The sequence below is a fragment of the Malaya genurostris genome, chromosome 3 (genome assembly GCF_030247185.1).
Source record: "Malaya genurostris strain Urasoe2022 chromosome 3, Malgen_1.1, whole genome shotgun sequence".
In the NCBI taxonomy this organism is placed as follows: Eukaryota; Metazoa; Arthropoda; class Insecta; order Diptera; family Culicidae; genus Malaya; species Malaya genurostris.
The window spans coordinates 239,730,589-239,745,601 of NC_080572.1; the positions used below are offsets into that span (position 1 = coordinate 239,730,589).

General features: G+C 39.4%; 1 protein-coding gene across 1 annotated transcript in view; it reads left to right on the top strand.

Moving 5' to 3' along the window:
- Window positions 1-1,772: 1,772 nt before the first annotated feature.
- Window positions 1,773-15,013, top strand: part of LOC131435793 (four and a half LIM domains protein 2) — a 412,903-nt gene continuing 399,662 nt past the window's right edge. The window contains exon 1 of the mRNA XM_058603996.1: window positions 1,773-2,490. Within this exon, the coding sequence (XP_058459979.1) occupies window positions 2,398-2,490 (93 nt within the window). The 5' untranslated portion in view covers window positions 1,773-2,397. The remainder of the gene's footprint in view (window positions 2,491-15,013) is intronic.

A 15,013-nucleotide genomic window follows, 5' to 3' on the forward strand; every position in this document is an offset into this window, starting at 1 on the left:
GTCATCTATTTGACGCATAAAAATTATTCTCTTATTATTAGTGTTTTATGCAGCAGCGTCCATATTCAGAAGTGGCTGTTTACTGAAGGTTTGGAAGATTTTGATACGGTAAGATATGAAACATTGAATGCTAACTCGAGAATTGGTAAGATTGCAAAATGTTTATTATTCATACAAAACTGAAGAACATACTAAATATGCGTCGATTGCTTGCCAATTGTAAGGGATCAAAAGTATTTCTGTGATGTTTGAATCCATTTGATGCAAACATTTCATTTAGGCGGGGCTGGTCGATGGAACGGTGACATCGGAGCATGATTTGCTCTGCACACGAAGTGGATCAGCGGAATTCGATTAAATAAACACCTCCCTGAGTCCTGGACTAAAGTTATTTGCATGTAGGGGAAAGGCACCCTATTTCAGCTCATTTGTAAGGACTTTACCTCAAAACCCTTATTCACCCTCTAAAATCACTATAATTATTTTTTAATTAAATTTTTAATTTTTAATGGAAAAAACGATCACTGAAAAACTGAAAAAACTAATTATGCAGTTTTTTTTCTTTGTAACAAAGTCCACATGTCCAGAACGTTTCATTAAAATCTGAGAAGGTACCTGCCAACATTTGTTCGAGTTGGTGCGAATTTCCTCAAATACGTCCATGAGAAAGGCACATCAATAGGAGGACCTAAATAGTTTTTGACCGTTAGTTTTGAAACCGCATAGAAAAGAATACCACTCACAAGACGAACACCAATGTCCGCAAATTCCCACATGCTTCGGGGCAGCGGCAGTTCGATCGTACGAAGAACCTCACCGAACCTGGCAAAGTCGAACTTGCTCACTGGATTTCCATCGAAAAATAGCGAAATGCAATGCCCAGCGTCTATTAGCCGCTCAAACCGTAATTCTTTCGCATAAACTAGCTCACAATCGGGCTCACAAGTGCCGTTCTAGTCCAGGCATGCGTCACTCTTGCCGCCCCTCACGACGCCTCCCCACACCTTCCCAATGCGATGGGTTCATGTGAGATTTGAACTCTTTCACGTACCTCTGCGCCACTAATAGTGATGACGTGAGCCTCTCCGATGGACAATGTTTGTGTTGAATGGAGCGAACTGAACCGCACAGGTGAGGAAGGAAGGCACAAGAATGGACGGATCAGCGGACGGCCCGGCGTCGGCTATAATGTAAATACCTTTCGCGTGCTTCTCTTTCGTGGGCTCTTCCAGAAAAAAAACCTTTCGCCGGGTGGTTGCCGCAATCCACGCAACGAAGCTGGTTCGCTCGCTCGCTGCCAAGAATATAAGAAGTAACCCGAAAGTGAGGCTGCAGTTCGCATCAGCCCAAAGAAGAGCAAAAGAGGCGGAGAGGTTAATCAAAATAAAAAAAAGAAACGACAACCTCGGCGGAATAAGAAGATCAACTTGCTGCTGTTGGTTGGTTGCTGCCGGCTGTGGCTGATCTGCTGAAGTTACGTGTATGCTGAACAGGTCGGGATCGCACCGAGGCTCAGATTGGGCACCGACTTAGTCTAGGTTGTATTCTGATCCGGTTAGGATTGTTGCAGCAGCAGCAGCAGCAGGTCGTCGGTTTGGTGGTTATACCGTTTCGCGGTCAATTCGCGGTAGCAGAACCGCTCCAGTAGTCATCAGGTTTCCTGCGGTAGTAGTTATTTTATTTTGTGTTTGTCTACTCTAGTGCCGATACTTCATCAGGTCCCAGAGCGCATTATTCAAACGACGAGTGTGACGCTTCCACATGGCACATGGCACAGTCTTCCATACGAGACTCCACTCCATCGCAGTAGCACATGAGCACACGGGGGCACTCCGTTTGAGTACGAACCGAGGCGTATGTGTATCGTCATCGTCATCGTCGTCGTCGTAGTCATCGTCGTCGTCGTCGTTACCGCCGTCGCTTTTTAGCCGGCCTCCTGTGATATTCGCTTGTTGTGAAGTTGGCGTTCGCGCGAGTATTTGTGAATCAGGTTCCGTTTTTTTGACATTTCTCCCAAACGTGCCGCAGATGTTTTTATTTGAATTTCGGTTGCGATCCGGTGTAGCTCGCGTAAGTTGTTAGAACCGGTAAGTGCGGTTTCCATCGGAGAAGATCCTTTCGGTTTTGTGACAAGTGAATATTTTGTGTTCAATACGCGGGAATATAAGCTTTGCTACCTTCCCAGCTGGAATTATCAGTTTGTTGCCTTAGTCTACCTCTAGTGAAGTGCCTGGCCCGGTAATCAAAGTGCAAACAAGCAAAGAAAATAAGCAAAATAGAGAGCGGCTCCCAGTGTGTAAACAGTGGCTTTATTGTGTTGCGAGTTCCGCTATTGGGGCCAAGATCTTTGCGTCCCTCGCCAAAGAAGTGAGCGCGAACAGAAAACAGCTGTCAATCATGCTGACGTTATCCCACAGTGGTGATGACCTGGCCAAGTCCTTGGGAGCACTTACCATCACACGCACCCCTAAGGAACACTTCTCTGATAAGGTAAGAGAAATACTTCTGAAGGCTGAATGTAGTTTCGCCGGTTCGTTGTCATTGTAACATCGTTAGTTTGCCGGTTCAGAAACCACAATCTGCCACTGATGGTAAGAGTTAATTAGTGTACGGTGTGCTACGCGCAAAAACGATAATACTTGATTGGGGAATCTTGCACGACATAATAGACTTTGCTGATTGATTGGCAGCAGACAGGAACATGGGTGCGATTTTTTTTGTTTCCATTCAGTGGAATTCCGTTTGTTGGGCAGGGCTGCAGTTGGAACATAATTAGATACTATCATTATTACAAGCATGTTCTGTTTCTGTCAACCAGGCATCACGTCAAACTACAGTATTAGGAAATATGCCAACAATGCCGAAAACTATGAGGCAGCTGTGACATGTGACCATTGCCGATGTGTGCCTTTCAGTTGAATTGGGATGAGCTGAACCTGTTTTCCGATGCATAAGCGAACGATGATAAATGGGAGTCGCATGTCTTGTTAATTATAACGATTGATTAATTATTTTTCATGCGAAAATTAATTTTTAAAGAGGGCCCGAAAAACAATTCACCCTTTTATCATCAATAGTTTTAAATGCTTGGATTTTGTTTGAAGAAAGGTGGTTGGGTAATGTCAGAAACATGACTGGGTGACTTGAATTCAAATCAAACTGACACATGTCGTTCATACTTCTGACAATCGAAAACCGTTCATATTGCTTAAACAAGAAGGTTTGCAGTCCGCAAGAATATATTAGATTTTAGTTACAAGTTTTTTCAATGTTTTTTCCGAACGTCAAAACTTCATGCGCTTTTAATTTTATCGTGAATGTATAGATAAAAAATAAGAATTACAACTAACCGCCTTGAAACAAATGCGGTTTTTGCGAAAGTCTCCATGATTCCTTAAAAATAATTTTTGTGATTCAACGTCATTTTTGTATAAATATTTTGAGTTGCGAAAAAACTTTTCAAAATTTAGCATTAAAGTCCACTAGTTTATTTGATGTCACCAAATGCTATATAGAGCTTAAAAATGGCGGCCATGAAATATTTCTTAATGCCAAAAAGCCATAATATATGTGTCATAAATTTACTTAAGTACCATCAAATTTGCTCTGAGTGGAACTGTCATCCAATGATCACGCATACACCCAAAACTATAATTATGAAATAATTGAACTGACAATAATGCTTTTAAGATAATGTTTAAAAGCAATATTAAAGGAGTATGCATGGTTTTATTACAGTACAAGTTGTTTTATTTTTAGTTTAGTTGTAAGTACGAAGCTTTAAAATCTGTCATATTACTTGTCACAAGAGGCACTTATTATAGTTGCCATATAACTGATAGTAATTGCAGAATCAATTACAAAACTGTTATAAATTCTAATCAGAACCATAAGGCATTCGAATTGTTACTTGTGTATCTTCCCATTGAACGTAGCTTTGACGTATTAGGATTTTCATATCCACGGATACCATCTAGGTGTTATTCGCAGCATACCATTTCTTGGCCTTATTTTTCGTAATAGTAAGATGCCGAATCCGATTAAAGCTAAACGACACAACAAAATAACAAGACTTTCTAAACACTCCTGAACATAAATTTACAGGTTGATAGTTCCGGTCGCGATGAAAATATCGCTCTTCATGCTACAGAAACGAATGACTAGCTACACGAGATGACCTTAGACCGTATCTTTGACCCTATGAACTAAAACGTAGCAAACTTGAGTTACGGTAGTGAACGCTTCCATATGGTTCACGTTTCTGCTGAAAGAAGACACTTTTTCTACAAAATATGTTTCGAACATATTGCAAACAGTTGAAATGGTATGAAGAAAAAAAAGGCGAATGGGTAGTGTCAGAGACATAGTTGGATGACGTTAATACGTATTAAACTGACACGTTTCCTTCGCATTCCAAATATCGATAGCTGCTCTAATTAATTGATCGATTGTGTGAATTCGATTTTCACAAGCTTAGGCTCATTTAAAATCTACTTTTGGGTTGTGAGTCAAGTTCGAAGATCAAATGTCTGTCATATCCTGTTCCGGATGTATAACAGTATTAGTGACGTAACCAATGCACTTTCTTCTCACCGCTCAATTTTCTCGGAGATGGCTGAGCCAACTGTATCAAATTTAAGCTCAGGTCAGCTGTCTCTTCTTATTCCGGAGATATAATGGTATAAGTAACATAAGCTACAAATTGCATTTTTTGTGCTCAATTTTCTTGAGATGGTTACCCCAATTTTCACAAGCCTATTTAAAAGCATGTCTTGAGATGTGAATCAAGCCATTTCAACGCTGTCCCTTCCGGTTTCAGAGATATAATGATATAAGTGGCGTAACTGACAAAACGCAATTTGTCTCTCCTTGCCCGAATTCAACAATCCTGGACTTGTTTGAAAGCTACTATTGAGTTCAGAGATCAAATTGCAGATTCTTTCGGTTATGAATATATAATCGTATAAGTGACGTAACCGACAAATTGCGTTTTTTTTGTCCGCTGTATCTCGACAACCGTAGTATATAGAATCATCTTTTTCATTGGAAATTTAGCGTTCTGTTATAAAATTTTGTTGAAAACTATAAAAAAAAATTATATTATTTTGAAAATATGTAACTTTTTCAAATATTGGGCCGTATAAATTCAACGTAGCATGCTTGAATTCCGGTAGTTCCTGTCAAAGGCAGATACTTTACTACACAACAACTTTCGAACATGTAGTTTTTTTTTTTTTTTTTTTCATAAATACGTTTATTTCATAGGCAATATACATAAGTTTTTCTTCGCCGTGGCATCTACAATACATAGTACTTTAAACCTAATACATTTCGAATATCCTATTAGTATGTTGGTATTCATTAGTTAATCTAAACACTGTTTTTATCAAGCGAGTTGCTATTATAAATTACATTAAATGAAATACATTTATTTTGTACATGATCTTATAACTATTTCAAGTTTGTTTGTATCAGTTCATCACTTTTATTTAATATAAGATAGCTGGCTATTGGTTGAACTCATGGAAGAGAAAACAATCTAACATAAAATAAAATTTAAATTGGAACTCCAATGGACTTAATGAAATAATAAAGAAGTTTCATGTAAGGAACGTCACGACAAGCAAGAATGTCGCGAACTGGGACATTGGATAGTCTCCCTTGGGTACGCAAGGAATTTATTAGTTGAGATCTGACATCACGATACTCCACGCATGTCCAAACAACATGGTCAATATCGCGGTAACCTTCGCCACAAGCACAATGATTAGTCTCGGAAAGTCCAATTCGAAGGAGATGTGCATCTAACGTGTAGTGATTGGACATGAGTCTGGACATCACACGAATGAAATCTCTACTCACATCCAATCCCCTGAACCATGCCTTTGTCGATATTTTAGGAATAATTGAGTGCATCCACCGACCCAGATCATCTTTATCCCAAGAAGCTTGCCAGCTGGCAAGTGTTCTTTGGCGAGACGCGCTATAGAATTCATTGAAAGCAATTGGTCTCTCATAAATTTCACCCTCAATAGCACCACGTTTGGCTAAAATATCGGCTCTTTCATTGCCTGGAATGGAGCAATGAGCCGGGACCCAAACTATTGTGATTTGATAATTATTGTTCAATATGACGTTCAGGCACTGTTTTATTTTGCCCAAGAAAAAAGGTTCATTTTTGCCAGCAGCCTTTGAGCGAATGGCTTCAATTGCACTCAGACTATCTGTGAAAAGAAAATAATGGTTTGGAGATAATGTGACGATTACACTCAAACTATAATGAACTGCTGCTAACTCTGCTATATAAACAGATGCAGGTTCTTGAAGACTAAAGGAGACCGAAACATTATTGTTGAACATACCAAACCCTGTCGCTTCTTCAATTCGCGATCCGTCCGTGTAAAACATTTTCTCAGAGTCAATATGCCTGAACTTACTTATAAATATTTTTGGGATTTCCAACGAGCGTAGGTGTTCCGGAGTTCCACGCACTTCGCGCTGCATGGATGTGTCGAAAAATAAAGTTGAGTCAGGGACATTTAGGAGGCTGACACGGATAGGAATATATCTTGAAGGGTTGATTTCCTGTGACATATGGTTAAAATATACAGTCATGAATCTTGTTTGAGATTGAAGCTCAACTAGCCTTTCGAAGTTATTAATAACTAGGGGATTCAGTACCTCGCATCTTATTAGCAGTCGCGACGAGAGCTCCCAAAAACGATCCTTCAATGGAAGAACTCCCGCCAGAACTTCAAGACTCATTGTATGTGTCGAATGCATGCACCCTAAAGCAATTCGCAAACAACGATATTGAATTCGCTCTAATTTGATAATATGAGAGTTTGCAGCGGAACGAAAGCAAACGCATCCATATTCCATCACTGAAAGTATCGTTGTCTGATACAATTTTATTAGATCTTCCGGATGAGCACCCCACCAAGATCCGGTTATTGTTCGAAGAAAATTTACTCTTTGTTGGCATTTTGTTATCAGAAACCTAATGTGTCCTCCCCACGTGCATTTGGAATCAAACCACACCCCGAGGTATTTGAAAGTCAAAACCTGTTGGATCATTCTTCCCATCATATGAAGCTGAAGCTGCGCGGGATCATGCTTTCTTGAAAAGACGACCAGCTCTGTTTTCTCCGCAGAGAATTCGATACCCAGATGGACAGCCCAAACGGACAAGTTATCTAAGGTATCTTGCAATGGTTTTTGCAGATCAATAGCTTTGGGTCCAGTAACTGAAACTACGCCATCATCTGCCAATTGTCTTAGTGTACATGGGGATACTAGACAGCTGTCAATGTCATTCACGTAAAAATTATAGAGGAGCGGACTGAGGCAAGAGCCTTGCGGTAGACCCATGTAGCTAATTCTGAATGTTACCAAATCGCCATGTGAAAAATGCATGCGTTTCTCTGACAAAAGGTTGTGCAAATAATTATTTATAACCGCTGGGAGTCCATGTTGGTGAAGCTTGTCTGAAAGAACATCAATGGAAACTGAATCAAATGCTCCTTTAATGTCTAAAAATACAGATGCCATTTGTTGCTTTTGAGCGAAGGCAATTTGGATGTCAGACGAAAGTAATGCAAGGCAATCATTCGTCCCTTTATTTCTACGGAAGCCAAACTGAGTATCGGACAACAAACCGTTCGTCTCGACCCAAGTGTCGAGACGTCGTAGAATAATTTTTTCGAACAATTTTCTGATGCAGGACAACATCGCGATGGGTCTATATGAGTTGTGGTTGGAAGCTGGTTTCCCCGGCTTTTGAATGGCGATAACTTTCACTTGCCTCCAGTCAGGTGGAACAATATTTTGCTCAAGAAGCTTGTTGAACAATTCCAACAAACGTCTTTTTGCGAGGTCGGGCAGATTCTTCACCAAGTTGAATTTAATTCTGTCCAACCCAGGAGCGTTATTGTTACAAGACATGAGTGCTATGGAAAATTCCATCATTGAAAAGGGGCTATCAATGGAATCATTATTTGAAAAAGATTCCCTAATAATGCTACGCGTAGGAACAGAATCTGGACAAACTTTCCTCGCAAAATCAAATATCCATCGGTTCGAGTATTCCTCACTCTCATTTCCTACGTTACGATTCCTCATTCGTCTGGCCGTATTCCAAAGAGTGCTCATTGAGGTTTCTCTTGACAAACCTTCGACAAAATGTCTCCAATAGCTACATTTCTTGGCCCGAAGTATGCTCTTGTACTTGGTTTCTAAAGTCAAGAATTTTTCAAAATTCTGAGGAGTTCCTCCTCCTCGTTTTAAAAACGTCTTGAAGGCATTTTGTTTCGCGTGCTTAGCATCTGAGCACTCTTTGTCCCACCAAGGGTTTGGAGGCCTTCTTTTAGACGATGGACCAAGAAATCGTTTGGTTTGGGCTTGTTCTGCGGCCTCCAGAATCGAACAAACGAGGAAGTCATATTCTTCAAGTGGGGGGAGCTCTTCCATTGAAGTTAAGGCACTTGAAATATTACTTTGGTATTTAATCCAATCAATATTTTTTGTCAAATCATATGGAATATTAACTGAATTAGCAATGCCTTTGTTACTGCTAATTGAGATGATGATTGGTAAATGATCGCTACCGTGTAAATCAGGAAATACTTTCCAGGTGCAATCTAGTCGAATTGAAGTCGAGCAAAGAGATAAGTCTAATGCACTTGGACGTGCAGGAGGTCTTGGGATCCGTGTCATGCTACCCATATTTAGTACCGTCATGCTAAAATTGTCGCAAATATTATATATTAAGGATGATCTGCTATCATTGTAAACGGAACCCCACATCATTCCGTGCGAATTGAAATCTCCTAAAATCAAACGTGGAGCAGGAAGGGCTTCGACAATTTCATTAAGCTGTCGTTGTCCAACTTGAGCTCTTGGAGGAATATATACTGAAGCAATGCAAATGTCCTTTCCTTTAATGTTTATTTGACAAGCAACAACTTCTATACTAGAAGTCGAAGGAATATTTAATCTATAAAAGGAATAACATTTCTTAATTCCTAAAAGCACTCCACCATACGGAGAGTCTCTATCGAGACGTATAATGTTAAAGTCATTAAAATTTAAGGCTGTGTTTGATGTAAGCCATGTTTCGCATAAAGCAAATACATCACATTTTTGACTATGCAACAAAACTTTAAATGAATCAAGTTTTGGCATGATGCTTCGACAATTCCACTGCAGAACAGTGATTGAATCATTTGCGGCGGATGATAAATTATCCATCAAATGATACAAAACCTGAAAGAACTGGCCATTGAGCTGATAACTGTTTCAAAAAAGTTCTAGCTATTGGAAGGAATGCCGTTATGATAGTCTTTAGAGGTTCAGAAATATTGAATGCTGCGAAAATCCATTCTACAATTTCCGAAAACTTAAGTAATCCTGTTGGTGAATATGAAACGGAGCCCACTGGATTATTGTCTTTTCTTGAGCTAGTTCCTGGATTGGTTTGTGAATTTGACAAACCAGGAGGCACAGTTTTTGGTTTTAAATTTGGCTTTTTAGCTTTAACACGGGGATCTTTTTTTAAAGATGTAATTTTAGGTGTCTTTTTAGGTATTTTGTGGTTTGTTAATCTCCTCTTAACAGACCCTTGAGGAGTGACAAACGAGGTATCTTCACTATTTCCGTCGGAGTCAGATTCCTCTGGCTCCATAAGATTTGAAAAACCGTTTTCGGTTTCCAAGGGGGAGACATGTATGACCGTTTTAAGCATTTCTGCATATGTGCGCTTAGACCGTGCTTTTAAAGAAAGCTTCATTTTGTCTTTACGCAACTTAAATGCAGCGCATACTGAAAGATCATCATGAGGTCTCTCCCCACAATAAACACATTTTTCAACATCTTTATCGCAAAGATTATCCTTATGAGGCCCTTGACATTTGATACATTTGGACTTATTACTACAGTAAGTAGCTGTATGCCCGAATTTTTTACAGTTCGTGCAATTCATAACATGCGGTACGAAAAGCCGAACAGGAAGACGAATTTTATCGATATAGACATGGCTAGGCAACGCAGATCCGGCAAATGTTACACGAAACGAATCTGAGGGACGATACGACTTTTTTCCATCGACAATAGATGCTGAGTACAATTGTTTGCACTCGAGTATCTTAACTCCCTCAAGCATGGAGTTTTTAAAACGACCAACTCCATTTTTAAGTAAATCATCGGCCGTCAGACTTGCTTCAGTCACAACACCGTCAATTTCCACCTCCTTCGATGGAATGTAAACTCGATATTCAACAGAAAATAATTTACAGGTTACAATTTCGTTCGCCTGTTTCAAGTCGTTGATAACAACTCGAATTTTATCTCTATTAACTTTACATATTTCTTTAACTTCAGAGAAATGTGATGTCAAATCCTTGGTAATTTGCTTCAAATTTAAAATCTTTTCTTTTTTTCGAAGATAGACTATCCATGGCCCAGTGGTACCCTGTGGATAATGTTTAGCCCTCGGAGTATTTAAACTCTTACTAGTATCCGGAATCGGATTCGGATGATCTTCCATGAGATCATCCATTACATTAAATTTTTTTGTAAATTAATAATACCAAAATAAAAACTTATTTTTAGTAAAATTTCAGATATAAGAAATAAAAAATAAATTAAATTAAATCTACCTTGTAGCTGTCTCTGTTCCTTTATCGTGAAGAACGACGTGAAGCTCTTCCAACGGTTTCCAATTGGCAGTCTTCTGCTGTTTCCAATTGGCAGTCTTCTGTCGTTTACTGCTATCTCAGTTGCTCTGCCGTCGTTGTGAACACCACTGCACTTGCTGTGCTGCCTGTACCTGACCCCAGGTACAGTGCTTTTGCTCTTGGTGGCGATCAAATGCGATGCTTGCAGTGTAGCACCTCGCGATATATGCCGTCTCTTTTGATCCTACGCAGCGTACAAATTCTGGTACCTGGTAGATCAGCACTGGGTTGCTTTAGCACCTTTGTGCCTTTGCACCCCTTCGTCTTCGCACCTTTATGCGATGGCACCTCTGTGACTCGTCACTTCTATGCTCTCGCACCTCTGTGTTTCTACACCTCTGTGCGTATGAACGGGATGGCCTTCGTTGCTAGCTTTCCAGTCGGGAAACGCCCCGAATATTGCGTTTGCTATGGGCAGTTTAACTACCTGAAGCTTAGAATTGTCTCGGTAGCAGCCGTTAACTCACGAGCCAGTACAATCGAAACACAACCTCTTCGCTTGAATGGTTTTTACTGAATGATTCGAACATGTAGTATTTACTACATCTTTTCGGTAGGTAGCTCCAAAGGTTCGGTAGGTAACTCGTGTCTTTGCTGATAAAGTAAAGTATAAAAATTAAATGGAGTGGCATTTTTTCAGCAGTAAGTACGTTTCTTGCTTTGTGCATACTTATTCCAGCTTTTCCGGCTCCGAGTCGATACGGCATGCAATAAATGCTCAAATTCGAAGGTAGCATTAACTACATGTTCGAACTTGTTTTTTTATTCATATCAAACGCGTTTTACTCTGTGGACTTTTTTTTACGAAGATACCACAAACAACAGAGTTTACTACATTTTATTCATACGACCCATTATTTCTCCATCCTAGAAATTGGACAGTATTTTACTTTGGACTTCAGCTGCAACATATCGAAAAAAAAAATCAAAAATACCTTTTTTGATTTTTATGTGTTCTTTTTAAAATAAAAATCAAACGAAAAAAATATTTCAACAGCACTAATTTTTTTTTGCAACATTGCAGAAGACACCAAATAGAGTAAAAAAGGCTAATTGATGCAAATTGTTTCGTTTGATCATGAACAACGCTTATGCAAAATTTGAGCTGAATCAAGAAATACAAAAATAAAATTTCAAAAAAAAATCTGTCATTTGCGATAGAATTTCTCTTTAACAAAATTTAACATTTCAAAAGTTTTTTAATCAATTGTCAATGTTTTGTACAGATGAAATTATAAAAAATAAGTTGTTTGTGTTTACGTAACTAAGAATATTATAAAAATTACGAATATCGTCGAAATTTTTTGCGAACATATTTGTGCACTGCAGAAAAGAAACAGTTATAGCAAAATCGGGAACGCCACAAATTTTTACTCTGATGCAAACGGTGCACAAAGCAGATTCACAGAATTTGCTTTCGATGGTCCGGTTTTTGAAAAAAAATAATTTTTTGAGTAATTGATTATTATCTCATGCTGCTCGAAATTTTATCACGATTTGCAGAGAATATTCCCGAATGCATATTTTGTGTTATTTTCATTTGTTTTTTTTTTTTAAGTTCCGTCTTCGACTCATGTGCATAGCAGATCATGTTTAACTGCCACCTCACTCAACAGTTCAGTATAGACCGCTAAGCAGACGCGAATTTTATTCTTGAGAAACATTTAACTTGTATCGAAGTACTGTGTCTTTGAGGACGAGTATAGCGCGATGGGTTAAAGCTTGCTTCATTTAGAATTGGAACAAACTTTTGCTCATATTGTGGCGCTCCTGGAGGACGGATTTGGAAGCTCTTGGCGCCCACGTGTCGGGAATTTTGTCAGCTTCACGTATGATTTTTGACATTCCGAAAATCGACTGTACTTTGTAAACAATCAACATGGAAGCCGAAAGAAGGAAAAAAAATTGTGCACAGTTATTTGGAAAATCCATTGTGGTCTGCATCTAGGCTAGCTAAACAGCTGAAATTGCCCAGAAATACCGTATGACGCATTATCAAACGGTATAAGGAAACATTGACGACGATTCGGAAGCCTCAAGCCAATCGTCGGAGTGGAACTGTCGACCGGAAACTGCGTGGTAAGATTTTGAAGACGATTAAGAGGAATCCTAATCTGTCGGACCGTGATTTGGCCAGAAAATTCGGTGCTGCTCATAGTAGCGTGAGGAGAACTCGACTCCGGGAAGGAATCAAGTCGTATCGAGCTAGCAAACAGCCAAATCGTACCATGAAACAGAATAGTGTGGTCAAAATTCGTGCTCGGAAACTATATGACCAGGTGCTGACCAAGTTCAACGGGTGTCTTCTGATGGACGATGAAACCTGTGTCAAGGCTGACTTCGGTCAAATCCCAGGTCAAAAATTTTACTTGGCAACGGCTCGGGGGGATGTTTCAGCCAAATTTAAATTTGGTTTTGCCGACAAATTTGCAAGAAAATTTATGATTTGGCCGGGCATTTGCAGCTGCGGCAAAAAAAACGAAAGTTTTCGTTACAAATAAGACAATGACATCGGAACTATACCAAAAAGAGTGTCTCCAAAAACGAATTTTGCCGTTCATTCGATCCCACGACCATCCTGTAATGTTTTGGCCAGATTTGGCAAGCTGTCATTACAGCAAAGTCGTTCAAGAATGGTATGCAGAGAAAGTGGTCCAGTTTGTTCCGAAAAACCTTAACCCACTCAACTGCCCCCAGTTCCGCCCTATTGAGAAATACTGGGCAATCATGAAGAGGAGACTCAAGGCAAAGGGAAACGTTGTCAAAGACATCAATCAGATGACGACCTGGTGGAATAAGATAGCTAAAACGATGGACGAAGAAGGTGTGCGCCGCCTACTGTGCCGTGTTACAGGAAAAATTCGAGAATTCCTTCAAAACCGTGACGAAAAATTTTATCCGTATTTTTTCTCAAAAGTATGAAGAAAACGCTACATTTGTATAAAAAAAGATCTTGAATACAATAATAAATAACTGAAATACAGGCAATTGTCTTTGTTCCAATTCTAAATGAAGCAAGCTTTAGTCGATGCCTTTCATGCAGCCCACCTGGGTTCGATTCCCAACCCCGAACATAGAGTCAGAAAGTTTTTCATGAACGAAGCGGCCAATGACCTTAAGGTTAAAACCTCTGTGATCGAAACACAAAAAACGGTGTCTTTACTGATGAAGTACCGAACGTAACAAAATTTTCGATATACTGGTCGTATTTAGTTAATAGTCATCTAGAGTTTTCCATAAACATTGGTCTGGAGTTTTAGTACGTCTGTTTACAAAAGTTTTGATGTCTAGCCTCGCGATGAAGATTTTATCTTGGAAATTACTGATGACTTATGGCTCGCCCAGGATCAGAAGTTGTTCTAAACCACACTTCACATGAGTAATGGACGCCCCTTTAAGCCTAGTCAGAATACGACAGCAAATCTCACCAGGCTTGGTTCTTCAATCATCATTAAGATTACTTATTCCTCAATCAGAAGAAGGATTTTTTTAGTATGGCGATCTTAGCCTTGTGGTCACTCGGGACCTTCTAACTACCAGACTCTTTTTGCAAACGATGAGCTTCGAATCGAACCCAGGTAGGCCTGTATCTTGTGATCTTCTCGTATTTATGTAATATTTATTTAGGTAGTCGTCTCTAAAATAAACCAAATTTAGCAAGCAATAAATTTTGGATTTTTTCATGAATGTCACATGTACTGTCGACAAAAAGAAACTATTTACTCCCAAACTATCCGAATAAGCGACCTAGTGACTTAAATGTGTCAAATGCGAATTTGGTAAAAAAAAATTCCATTCATCATTTGAAATTTGATTACCGAAACCCAACATGACAAGCAATCCAATTTGTTTCCATTGGTTAAAATTAGTTGCGATGCCCTCCCGTTAATCAAAACCATCGGTGCAGACACAATCGCCGACGATGCGAATGATGCGAACCGATGACAGCATCATTCCCATTCACGAACAATTAATCTCGCAATTAATCGCATTTATTGTGATCCTCGGACTCGGACTGCGGCATCGCAACGCCGATAGCGTAAACGTTCGTTTGTAAGCAAAAATGTCATCCAAGCCTTTACGAAACAATCGGGCCGTCGAAGAATCTATTTACAGGTCGATGGGGTAAAATGTATCTCAAGAATAAGCGAAGTCGGCTTTTTTTGTATGTTTGATCTCAAAATTAACCTGCAAATCATCGTTGGTGTAACATTGGATCGAGATGCGTTAGATTTATACAGTAACTGAAACTGTTACTTAGAATTAACGGACGTAGCTGA